The sequence below is a fragment of the Malus sylvestris genome, chromosome 8 (assembly GCF_916048215.2).
Source record: "Malus sylvestris chromosome 8, drMalSylv7.2, whole genome shotgun sequence".
Classification (NCBI taxonomy): domain Eukaryota; kingdom Viridiplantae; phylum Streptophyta; class Magnoliopsida; order Rosales; family Rosaceae; genus Malus; species Malus sylvestris.
This window is the reverse complement of record NC_062267.1, coordinates 20,540,509-20,553,305: the sequence shown is the minus strand read 5'-3', so window position 1 is coordinate 20,553,305 and position 12,797 is coordinate 20,540,509. Positions and strand designations below refer to the sequence as shown.

General features: G+C 38.5%; 2 protein-coding genes and 1 long non-coding RNA gene across 5 annotated transcripts; all 3 read right to left on the bottom strand.

Annotated features, from left to right (window-relative positions):
• Positions 1-4,525: 4,525 nt before the first annotated feature.
• On the bottom strand, positions 4,526-7,588 carry LOC126632158 (probable eukaryotic translation initiation factor 5-1). Its single transcript, XM_050302403.1, has 2 exons — positions 7,416-7,588; positions 4,526-6,407 (listed from the first exon to the last, which is right to left on the bottom strand). The coding sequence occupies exon 2, from the start codon at positions 6,097-6,099 to the stop codon at positions 4,771-4,773; it is 1,329 nt and encodes a 442-aa protein (XP_050158360.1). The 5' UTR covers positions 6,100-6,407; positions 7,416-7,588; the 3' UTR covers positions 4,526-4,770.
• A 1,113-nt stretch (positions 7,589-8,701) lies between these two features.
• On the bottom strand, positions 8,702-11,905 carry LOC126633281 (uncharacterized). Of its 3 annotated transcripts, XM_050303855.1 has the most exons (4): positions 11,792-11,905; positions 11,291-11,395; positions 9,455-9,708; positions 8,702-8,970 (listed from the first exon to the last, which is right to left on the bottom strand). In XM_050303855.1, exons 2-3 carry the CDS (start codon positions 11,355-11,357, stop codon positions 9,494-9,496), a joined length of 282 nt encoding a protein of 93 aa, XP_050159812.1. In that variant the 5' UTR covers positions 11,358-11,395; positions 11,792-11,905; the 3' UTR covers positions 8,702-8,970; positions 9,455-9,493. The 3 variants fall into 3 exon arrangements, with proteins under 3 accessions (XP_050159812.1, XP_050159810.1, XP_050159811.1); XM_050303853.1 differs by lacking the exon at positions 8,702-8,970 and having other exon boundaries at positions 9,209-9,708; XM_050303854.1 differs by lacking the exon at positions 8,702-8,970 and having other exon boundaries at positions 9,209-9,708; positions 11,739-11,835.
• Positions 10,328-11,284, bottom strand: LOC126633282 (uncharacterized). Its single transcript, XR_007627013.1, has 2 exons — positions 10,514-11,284; positions 10,328-10,359 (listed from the first exon to the last, which is right to left on the bottom strand). It is a non-coding gene; the product is annotated as an uncharacterized LOC126633282 (long non-coding RNA).
• Positions 11,906-12,797: the final 892 nt, after the last annotated feature.

The following is a 12,797-nucleotide window of genomic DNA, read 5'->3' as shown; positions in this document are numbered from 1 at the left end:
TAAAGGAACAGTATCACTGCTGGATAATTGGAAAGTCCCTGTGTGTCAACCTCTGTGCTTCGTGGCAAGGTAGACTAGCAAACATGCCCAACCTTTACTCACATTCGAGAAAACACTCCCAACAAGATTGCTTGCTCCAAAATCGAAGAGGCACCGTCCTCCGAATCTCGAGAGCCAGACTCCCAACATGACTACTTTCTCAAAAATCGAAGAGAGGGTAAAGGAACAGTACCATTGCTGGATAATTGGAAAGTCCCTGTGTGTCAACCTCTGTGCTTCGTGGCAAGGTAAACTAGCAAACATGCCCAACCTTTACTCACATTCGAGAAAACACTCCCAACAAGATTGCTTGCTCCAAAATCGAAGAGGCACCGCCCTCCGAATCTCGAGAGCCAGACTCCCAACATGATTACCTTCTCAAAAATCGAAGAGACACCGCTCTCCGAATCTCGAGAGCCAGACCCCCAGCAGGATTGCTTTCTCAAAAATCGAAGAGACATCGTTCTCCGAATCTCGAGAGCCAGATCCCTGATAGGATTGCTTGTTCGAAAACCGAAGAGGCAACACTTTCCCAACTACAAGAGCCGGATCTCCTTGGATAAAGCTGTCTGTAATCTTCACACGCAACATCAGCTTTCCACATACCACAGACCACTTTTTCAAAGTGCTCTGACAGGGTAAAGGAATAGCATTACTACTTGTTGTTAAGGAGACTCCTATATATGTCAACCTCCATCCCCAACGGACAGACAGACCTGCAAAAATGCTCAACCCTTCCTCATATATGAGAGGGCACTCTCAACGAAGCCTTTCGAAATATTCAGCTTTCTTTCCCCCCGATAATACCTCTGCAAACAAGTTATACTAGAGCAAGAATATCTCATATCATCAGGGTTAAAAGCAAGAGTATCCCATATCATGCTTTTTCCCAGTCTTTTCCTTTGGCCTTGTTCTTACCTGCAAGACAAGGAGAAAGAGAGCAATCAGTCAGCACTTGGAATCAAGCTTCCAGCCAGGAACTGACTGCCTGGAACTTACTTACCTGGCATTGCTCTCGAGTACTCATCTTCAACATCTTATGCTTCCAGGGAAGATACCGCATCTGCCTGAGGAACAGATAGGGCAAGTGAGAAGGATACAAGGAAGCATGTGGAGACAAGCGTAACAGCACACGTGCCGATACATCCATTACTCTGTCAAAGAAAAAGTATCCCATATCAGTAGGGTCGAACGTACTCTAGATTTGATGGACTTGTTTTGACCCTCAAATTCTTCAGTCGGCCTTATACTCTGGAGGAAACCAGAAAACCCTCCAGCTCAGTTCAAGAATAAGCCTGTGGAAAGTTACTTCTTCAAAAGCAAAAGTATCCCATTTCATCTCTTCTCATTTTTCTTCTCTTTATCCTTCATGCTGCCTGCAAGATAGGGAGAATGTGAACAATCAGCCGGAGCTCTGATTGCTTACCTTGTCTGTCACCTCTTTCAGCAAATCCCCTAGCTCGGCAACTTGAGGGACTCCTACTACATGGTTTGTATCGCGCTTGACCAAGCCTGAAACTACAAGTAAGCTTCAAGTGAAATTGATACATTACCTTGTGCATCTCCACCAGTTAAAGATACCACCCCTGGATGGAGGAAGAGTACTTCCAGAGAAGATGCCACATCTACCTGTGAGACAGATAAGGCAAGTCAAGACGATACCACATTCCGATACTTAGAAGTTTCGTGATTACGAGATCATTCTCCCACAATATTTCCTAATGTCATTTGTACTAAATCATTCACCTGTACTCACTAAAGGAAAGCTTGAACCTATGTACTTGTGTAAACCCTTCACAATTAATGAGAACTCCTCTATTCCGTGGACGTAGCCAATCTGGGTGAACCACGTACATCTTGTGTTTGCTTTCCTATCTATATCCATTTATATACTTATCCACACTAATGATCGGAGCAATCTAGCGAAGATCACAAAAAGCGACCGTTTTCGCTACCTAGGATATATCGTGCAAGAGAACGGAGAATTAGAGAGATCTCAACCATAGAATAGAAGTTGGATAGATGAAGTGTAAGAGTGCATCCGGCGGGTTGTGTAACCGTCGTAGGCCACTGAAGCTCAAGGGAAAATTTTATAGGACGGCAATAAGGCCAGCGATGTTGTATGGCACAGAATGTTGGGCGGTGAAGCATCAACACGTACACAAAATGGGTGTGGCGGAGACGAGGATGCTTCGTGGGATGTGTGGGCACACAAGAAATGATAAGATTGGAAATGAGGATATTCGAGGTAAAGTAGGAGTGGCCGAAATTGAAGGAAAGATGAGAGAAAATCGGTTCCGGTGATTTGGACATGTGCAAAGAAGGCCTACTGACGCTTCGGTTCGAAGATGTGACTACGGGACAGAGGTTCAGGGCCAAAGGGGTAGAGGAAGACCTAGGAAAACTTTGGAAGAGACTCTAAGAAAAGACTTAGAGTACTTGGTTCTAACGGAGGACATGACACAAAACCGAGCGCAATGGCGTTCTAGGATTCATATAGCCGATCCCACTTAGTGGGAAAAGGCTTTGTTGTTGTTGTATTTATAAGTGAGAGATTTAAGTTCGGCTATAGCCAAAGGCGAATTTGAACCATATTATTGCTAGTCTATTATGAGGTTAAGGTTACCATCTCCTTTTTAGTATAGATAATATTATTTATTAAGGAAAAAAAAAATCTAAACTTTTTACGTAACTTTATGGAGCCACTGAATTGAAGAATATAATGGATTAACCTTTGTCTTGTTGTTAACAAGGACTCGAGAGTTTGATAATATTAAAATTTGTGTAAAGATGATTTTGACAATAAGAACTTGTGACGAATGTCAAGAGCTCGTGGAGAGTACTTGCTCTTATAAAGTTGGAGTGTAACAGAAGGGTGACATTGGATCAATGATTGCTCTTTTATCCCGTTTTAAAGTTTTTGTTAAAAATGAAACTTGCATTAATGGTAGAAGAGATTTTACATGTGCTTATAAGTAGATTGAAATACTCTTTATATTTCAATTAGTCTTATGGTAGACCTCAATTTTATGGATGACAATTCTAGAGGTTCCCGATTATGGTTTTGAAAGTGATTATAGAGGTTCCCGATTCTTACCTGTATCTGAATCCGACCCAAATAATATATAATATAATAGTATTATATAAATACATATATATATGTGTGTGTGTGTGTGTGAATTCACTATTCACCTATATGTGTGTGTGTGTGTGAATTCATTATTCACCGAATGCATTATCTTGAGAATACAAAAGTTGTATTGTTGAGTTGCATTTTCTAGGCAAGTTCAAGAATCATTGAGAATTTAATAGGGCTTATGAAAGATATCAAAGATCAGCCAACATCATCAATGTTTTAAATTCAATGCTTAGTTTTAATGCTCTACAAGGTTCTTTCATTGAATTATTTTATACATCAAATGTTCAAGACGAAATTAATATCTATTAAATTATACTGCGTCAACTGAACGAATATATTTTTTTGTATTGACGAACATGAATATAACCGTTAACTAATAGGGAATTCGTTACTCGGTAGGTATGGTTATGGATAATCCTGAATGGTTAATTTGTAGTTATGAATATGGTTAATTTTTATGGTTATGAGGATAGATGTATCATTTCTATCCCAAGCTGAATCGTTGTCATTCCTACTTAATTTCTTCAGTTTTGAAATTGTCACTTAAGCACTCCAATAAACATAACTAGAGTTCACCCAAAAAAAAAACATAATTAGTTGTGCTAAACAGGATCATGTTTTAAATTCAATATATTTCTAAATGAAAAATTGAATAGCATACTCCAATTTATGTTCTATTTCAAAGTAGAAGATTAATTGCATAGACATGGCCAATCATTCTTCTTTTCAACTAACGACACAAATTTGACCAAAAAAGACACCGACATAAATTAGAAGTGACATCCACTTTTCCATTCGAATCCATTGAATCTAAAGCGCTATCAAATCCAAACTAATCCTAAAGGATTAGGATACTAGTCAGATGCTACGGTTGTATCTGTTCATTGTACATCGTGCGGTCAAGAATCATTTTAAATTTTTTATTTAAAATTAAACATAAATAGAATCAAACGAAAACTAACCGCACACAATATAAGAACAAACACAATTGATTGAACATAAATAGTGTCTGTTCATCGCATATTGTGCGATCAAAATTTATTTAAAATTTAAAATTTGAAATTAAATAAATATCACCGAACAAAAACTGAATGAATGAACACAATTGATTGATCATCTAGATCCTCACAAAGAGAATCAGAAGAGAATACTCATCCAATCATAAACACGAAACAAAGCCATAGATGAAAGCACGAATTACCATGTGTGCTTTGTAACGTCAATACAACATTTCTTTAAACACGATCTCTTCACATAACGTCGTATCATTGACAGCAGCAGCGTACGTGGTTCGAAACCGATTTAAGACAATGAATTCATAACCAAAAAGGGCAACAAGACAAGACATAATTAAGGCAAATGCATAAGAAAACCAATGTAACTGAACACAATAATAGTTGGTAAAACAGACACGACCACCAAATGACATTGCACTCGAAACCGATAAAACCAAAGACAACAACAGAGGAGCCCAGAGGGTGAACACTAACAACAGGAAAGGCCCCAACAGGCCATTATTTCAACACACTCAAAGCATAAGCAAACAAGGAAAAAACAGGACGACAAGTAAATCAACGACAGAGAAATACCCATCACTCTTCCTCTGTTTCAGACTCGGCGCTCTGGAGCCACCCGATGAACGGCTTGGCATTCTTCCAAATCGGGGAGCTCTTGTTCTTCCCAGCTATGCCCCGTTGGTACCACTTCATAATGTATTCCTCCTCCAGAATGTCAACATCGTACAACAGTTTTAGAACAAGAGCCACTTCCTTTGCAGCATCAGGGTTAGACTTCCCACTGAAAGACTCGATAGCTTGCAATAGAACTGTCTGAGATCCCTCCATCCGGGTTGCTGCAGCCAGGTAGTTTTTCTTCTTAGAAACCTCCTTAGAGAACCCCTTTCCCACACCTTCAAAGAGAGCCTCGAGTAGGGCATCCATAACTTCTTGGGGTGTGCCAGAAAGAGTGCTCAAAAAGGATTTAAGCTGAGCTGCAGACGTCCCCTTTTGCAAGGATTGTTTGATCTCATTAACAAGTCTTTCGTGGGTATAACAATCAGCACCGTTCTGATGGCTCTTTGTCTCAGGCTTCTTCACTTCACGATCAGGAGACTGCTTTGGTGACTTTTTCTCTTCAATGGTAGAAAGCATCACCATATCAGCAGTAACAGCACTCAACTGCTCCTGGATTCGCTTCTTAGCAGCCTCCACGGAAGTGTCCGTCTGCCACTGGACATCATCATCCCCATCCTCCTCGGCAGCTTGGTCGTTCTCATCTCCCTGGCTGTGAGCAGGGGAACGATCCTCATCGGAACCATTGCTTTTCTTCTTGCTTGATGCTCTGGAACCCGAAGTTCCTTTCTTCTTTGCTGCCTCCTTCTTAAGCTTCTTTTGCTCCTCGTCAGCGGCCTCCCCTTCCTTAAGTTGTTCTTTGTCGGCCCTCCTCAAGCCTTTCTTTCCTTTAACCGCCTTCTTCTGTTCTGGAGGATTCTTAAGGATAAAAGTTGTGAGCTTGTCCCTCATATCAACAGCAGACACAAACCCACATGCAGCACATTTCAGATTTAGCATCTGCGTCTTGGTTATAATAATTTCGGTTTCTGGGTTCCCGCAACCATAGCACTGCACATATTTCTTGATGAAGTTCTCAAGAAGTCCAGCAAGCTTAGCAGTGTCATGAGCACCATTCACGTGGGAAGTTCCAGTCTTCTCATCAAATTTTGATTGGGCTCCAAGCTCACAGCCAAAATACTTTGTAGTGTAGGAAGCAGGTCTAGCCAAGGCCTTTGCAATATCAACCATGTTAACCACATTAGTCTTGATGCCATTTCCTCTGCCTTCAATCTTAGTGATCATCCTTGGCATCTTATACCTGTAGAAGGCATCATCACGGTTTGAAGCACCGATGTTTTGTAGAGCCATGGTGTGAGAGATGATAGATTATATCAGAAGGGTGTTGCCTCTTGAAACCCGAAATACTCCTTTACCACACGGTTGCATAAATTGGCAACCAAGAAAATGTGCGTGATTCCCCTCTGATAAACCAAGCTGTTTGCATTCAACTTCAACGGAAGCAGCTCTGCACTTTTTTCTAGATGTAGGGCTATATTCACCGAGTAATCCAATTGACGACAAACAGAGAGTGGCCCGTTCAGACATAAAATAAGTTCTAGACGTCACACACTCCACTTTGGCGAATTGCAGATACAGCAGACTGAACTGCCAATTTCCTACAAGCAAATAATATAGCTGTTTAGAACTAGTTTAGAGTAAGATAAAAATATGAAATCAAGAAAACAGATCAAAACAAAATTATTCATACTCCAACTCATCCTTTTCTTCTACCAGCAGCACGAAAAAGAAAAATAGCAGACCTAACAAAAGAATCATTCACCCAGCCAAGTTCCTTGGAACAATTCCAGAACAGTCCCTATAACTATGAGCCTGGCAAGTACTGCATCCCTATAACTATGTCCCAACAATTATTAGCTTTCCAGCCCCAAAAAGTAAGCGTGGTGATTATATTGTTATGAGATAACCAGATTTGAAAGTAAAACTACACGTTTATGTTCAGCCTATGCTGCTACAACAAAATCGCAATCCAAAAAGCCCAAGCAGATTTCTAATTCCAAATAATCAAGCAAAGTAGTGATCCCAAACAATTCTGGACATAGTCTACAATGTAAACACGTATTTAAACATATTAACCTTTTGTAACTAAGCACTTCAAAAACCATAAATGGCAAGGAATTATGTATCGATTGGCACAGTTTTGGCAGCATGTATAAACACGCAATACGACCACCCTATCAAGAGAATCGAACATATTGTAACAACCTAACATAATAAGTTGCTTACATAAAATACCAAACATATACATACAAACATACATATATCGTAACAATTCCTGTGAGCTTGAAATTTCAGGTATAGGTAGGTCAATAACAATTAAACATATCACAAAGTGAAAGAAAAGTCCAAATCCAAGCAACACGGAATAAATCAATCATAAATCCTATCCAGATTAAACAAATTAATACAAAAAATAAACCCTAGAATCCAGAGAACTGTACCGATTTCAAATACAAACACAAATCGATCCAGAAACGTAAAAACTTCAGCTCGGATCGAACAACGCAAACTCTCACGCAATCAAAAACAATAATCACAGATACACTAGTTCACGAAATCGAAAATCGAAAATAGAAGAGCACAGAGATTATCGGGAGAGATTATACCTTGGATGGAAAGCGAAGAGAGAGATGAAAGAAACCTAGAGAGAGAAAGAGAGGGTATGGAGCGATGCCTTCGCGTCTGATGCGTGAGGGAAATGGAGAAAGAAGAGGGAACTTATATGCGGCGTGCGGGGTGCGAGAAGGTACTCGTAGGGCAAACTCACCGCCTTTAATTTATTATTTTTGTAAATTATTTTTTTATTAACTACCAATTTCTCGGTACCAACCCTGTGGTGCCAAGTATAACTAATCGCAAAGATCCAACAGGACTCTTGAATATTGTGAATTGTATTCGTTTATCGTATATCGTAGTATTTGTTTTTAATTTTAAATTAAAAAATTTAAAATAATTTCTGACGAATCTCAGAATCCTTACAAAGAGGATCCGGATTCCACAAAGATTTGCACCTGATCTGACCACCAATGGCTGCATGTCAAAATTTGGGAACTTTAACGAAAAACTCCATGTACTGTTCACTTTAACGAAAAACCACATTTTTATACTAAAAAGTTAATTCTGATAGTATTCATTTTATTTTTTATTTTGTCGTTATTGTTAAAACTCAAAATTTTCAAACATTTTTTATTAATTTTTCTTCAAAATTTAAGAACAATCAACTCAAAAAACAACGGTTGCGTAACCACAATTTTCACGAAAATAAGCAAATGGAAACGGAAATATCAACTTAAGTAATTTTATTTATTTATTTTATTTGATTTTTACTTATTGCTTCTAATAAAATTATTATGGTGAGTCGTGACAGCAAAATTTGAAATACAATATATATATATATATATATATATATATATATATATATATATATATATATATATATATATAGTTTCGACGGTAATTGATAGCCATAATTTATATTCCAAACGGTATTTTATAATGGGAAGGGCGATGATTTAAATCGAAGACAGTGGTTTGAATAGTTTTATTTGTTTTACTTTTCCCGTATTTTTCTTTTTCTTCTAGAGCTTGTACCTTGTTCACCCTTGCACCTCAAGCCTTGAGTTCAATTAAAGGAAATAATTATCTATAGAAACTTACCCCGGCTATATTTCAACTCCATGAAATCATTTTTGAGGATAATTGCCAAAAGAAAATAGAGGGAAATATACAAGTAATAGCTGGAAATAGCTGTTTGTGTGTCTGACTTCAAAATAGTCACCATGCACTACCTACCTACCTACCTAATGTAAACAGCAACCTGTTTTCGCTCCTATGAGCCCTCCTGCAAACAACAAAACAACTGCAAGGACAGGCGCCAAAGAACTAAAATATCTCAAGCAAACAAAAACCATTGTTAGAGTCAATGTGAGCATACAGAACTTGTCCAACACTTGGAAGAAACACCCAATCGAATGGAACACGGTTGATTAATAAGTTCGGTCCATTCAAACTTTTGTTACAAAAACAAGAACTTCCATCTAATGCATGATTGCATGCTCCAACTTTCAAAAAGTAAGAAGACCATGAAAGAGAGAGAGGAGAGTTGATAACTCGTTCTTCGGATTGCCTTTGCCCCAAAACTGAAATGTCTTCGTATCGTTTCTGCATTCAAAAGAATCTCAACTTCGTATCGGTTTGAACTCAAAAACGCAGTGAGTTAAAATTAAATGCACCATTTAAGGAAGTTGTTAACACCCAAAAATGGTCAATGTGTGGTCCTCAACTGCGTAGTGCATAATGAGTATTTTTGAATTTTCGTAACAATTACTTTCATTTTTTTTTTTTTTACAAAACATAGATAAAACGCACGTAAAAAGATTATTAGAAAGGAAATGAAAAATACACAAATGGCGGGTCATATAATTTGGTATTCAAAATTCAGGATTTCAATTTATTGTCTACCTAACTGCTCATTGCTCAAAGCTGTGAAACAGCTGAACTATAAGGGAAAATGGAAACTTTTTAACGCTCAAATCTGATTCTTATGTGCATGATCATGTGTTAACATAAAATTTAACAAACAAATGCACCACATACTTTTAACAAGAGAAGTAAATGACAAATGGATCCAAGAGAACGTACGGACCGCTCTGTTCTGTGTCTCTTATTGCTGCGTACGTCCATCTCAACCAGAGGATGTTTTCTTCTGTTGGAAATTGACAGCCCAAATCGGAACACCCACGCCAATGCTGAAGGCGGCGAGCACTCCAAGGCTCACCTGCAACTTCTGGTTTTTCATCTGGTCCAGGTTATACATGTGTTTGGCATGCATGTAGGCTGGTTCATCGTGGCCGTGTCCACCCATTCTTTTCACTCCAGTTGAGTGGAACCCTCTAGTCCCTGGAAAAAAGCACAATAGCCACTATTTCTACTTAGTACATACAATAAAAAAGATCCAGCACTCAAACTCAAACGAATCAACACCTCAGCCTAAGTTATAAACTTAGAAGACATCCCATCTTTCTCCACTATGGATGGATTGGCAGATGAGATATGCTACAGTATCACTGTGTAAAATTACTCGATACTTATTTCCAAAGGCTATGCACGAAAACACCAGAAAACAGCAATGACAATGGTGGTCCCAATGGGGTGGTTATTTTAAGTTTTGTTTATAAGCTAGCATTTTAGAATGTAAAGCATGCAGAGATTCATAGCCTTTACACTTCTAACCACCCAACACAAGGTGGCACCATTGTCTTTACCAATAGGTCTATCGGTGCAGGCATAAATATAGAACTAGGAGCCTCTTCTTAAGAGGATCGACACCATATTGGGCCCATATGAACACCATATTGACATCCATACTGACATCCCATATCAACATGATATCAATGATACCAATAATATGGATAACATATTGAGTATCCCGCTCCATGAACAGTGGAACAGGATCCCTCTTATGAAGTTTCTCCTAATGCCCCTCCCATTTAAAAGTAAAAACTGTAAAAAGCTCTGGTTCCCATGTCATGCCAAAAAGTGAGCCGGTACCTAAGAAACTATAAAAAGGTCGTACCCAGTGCACAAGGCTCCCGCTTTACGCAGGGTCTGGGAGAGGTGAATGTCGGCTAGCCTTACCCCCCATTTATGGAGAGGCTGCTCCCAAGTCTCGAACCCAAGACCTACCGCTCATGGGCGAAGGTACCTAAGAAACTATACTCCAGTAAAATGGAAGTGGTTGGTACTGTAGTCCTTGGTGGCAAACATAAATATTTGGGGTAGTTCCCTGAATTTAAACATGAGATAACATGTAAAACCTTGAGGCTACCCCATAATCACTATTGGCCGGGTGAAATTGAGTTTCTCAAGCAAGAACTCATTTGGAACGGCCAATAGTAATTTACAAAACCTCCTAACCAAGGTGTTATAAAGATATGTATAAGACCTCTCTTTCAAGTAAGAAGAGAAAATGGGATTACCTTCTTACAAGCGAGAAAATAGAGGAATTACTTTTGAGGTATCTCTATGCCCGCATGGGAACACGAGCGCCATGAGAGGAAGCTCACCCGGTTCTCTAGAAGGCAATGAGGGAAACATGCACAAGGAGAAGCATGAAGGAGGTGAAAGCTCTATAACTAGAAGTAGCATGAGGTGAGAAGTGGAGGCAAGGATCAAATAGGTTACAGCCGTGATTTACACCTATTAGGCTATTGAAACATTTGTCATAAGCCCTTACACTTGACAGGAGAAAGAAAGTAAATAACACAGCAATCCAGAGGCATTTCCTAATTTTCATCAAGTTTGAAACGACCGGGCTGAAACCGTTCAATTTTACGCTTATTAGCCACTCAAAAATTGCATCCAGGATTCGGTGTAATTCAGCAACACATATTATCGGTCTATCACATTGCGCACACACCTGTCTATTACATGATATGCAGTGGCATCAAACAAAATAAGAATCAAATGGCATCAAAATAACCTGATTTCGATAGCGCTGCTTCGGAAGCCCTCAACAACTTTGCGCAAGTCCGCATCCCTCCATTCATGCTCACGATTGTAAGAACAAGCTCTTGCCTCTTACCACCTTAACCACCAAACAAAACTCGTTCGAATTATGAAAAAAAATTAAAAACAAAAAATTCAACAAACAGGTTTCCGAATTAATTAGTCAAATTCTTAAAAACAGAAGATAATCTAATCAGATTTAATTCGTAACACTAGGCCTAATCAAACAATAAACAACCACGGATCTATATCAATTTCCAACAAAAATATATAAAATCTGAGCCAGAAATGCAATTTCGAGAACCGATCGAGCGTACTCTCACGCGATGAAAAACAACAATTATTGACAATTTAAACTGAAAGTTAGCGATTTAATAAATCGATAAGAAAGATAGAAGAATCAAAACGGAAGAAGGGCTCACGGAATAATGTAAGAGAGCGAGGGAGAGAGAGAGAGAGGAGGTGAAATGCTTACCTGGTAGAAATGGCGAAACCCTGCACTTACCAGCAGCTGTGCGTCTAGACTACTCCAGAATATTGGGGCTGGAGGTGAAGATGCGTTAAGGAAACCCTTCAAAGGCGGGCTTAAAATATTAAGCCCGGTAATAATTTGGGTTGGGCCTGGAATTGGTGAATTTAGAATGAAGTTGCAAATGGAGTAATTCTTTGTACACTCAGAATTAATCTTCGGACACCCGAGTTAAAAAATTTGGGAGCTTTAATAAAAAGTGATTGGGCTACATTTATTTTAACAAAAAATTATCATATAACTTTATTTAATGAAAATGGTCTAAACTTTAATGAAAATAACTTAAATTTTAATAAAAATAACAAAAGTTTAAGACAATAAAAAATAAAATAAAAAGTAAAAAAAAAAGAAAACTGACAGAGCGAGTGACCACAACTACAACCACAAAGGTTGTCCTCGATAAAGTGAAAGAGCAACCCTACTAGAAATAGGAAAAGAAAGAGAAGGGATCAAGAAGGAATGTTGCTGACCCCAAGGCCAAAGACTGAGGTCGGCGACAATAGGTTTTTAATTTAAATTTCCTTCTCCCTAGTAGGCAGTTGAGAGAGAGAGAGGAAAATGTTTAGAAAAAAAAAAAGATATTTTTATTAATAAAATAATATTAATTTTTAAAAACTAATTTTTAATATTAATTGCCTAAGCAACATTTTACGGAGTGGAGATGCACTCAAACAATTACTATTCATTAAGACAATAACTACCTGAGCAATTATTGCCTTAGTGGCATGGACTTGCTCTGAGATGGTTCAGCCACAATTCAGTAAGAAGTATGGTCGAAGAAACTATGGCCCTATTACACTACATGTTGTAAGGACGAAATTCTAGAAGCTTGCGCATCACTTTCTTCAACAATTAGAATGATGTTTTATTGGACATTAATGAATCTTCGATCTTGTTGTCTAAAGCCAACGGATCAAGAAATTCGGACCACTCATTTTAAATCCTACAACCA

What these genes read in the sequence shown, in the direction of transcription:
- LOC126632158 (XM_050302403.1), bottom strand. Translation starts at nt 6,099, where the DNA reads ATGGCTCTACAAAACATCGGTGCTTCAAACCGTGATGATGCCTTCTAC.
- LOC126633281 (XM_050303855.1), bottom strand. Translation starts at nt 11,357, where the DNA reads ATGAATGGAGGGATGCGGACTTGCGCAAAGTTGTTGAGGGCTTCCGAA. An exon ending in AGCAGCGCTATCGAAATCAG is followed by an intron (nt 9,709 to 11,290) that starts GTTATTTTGATG and finishes GCTTTTTTCCAG; the next exon opens with GGACTAGAGGGTTCCACTCA.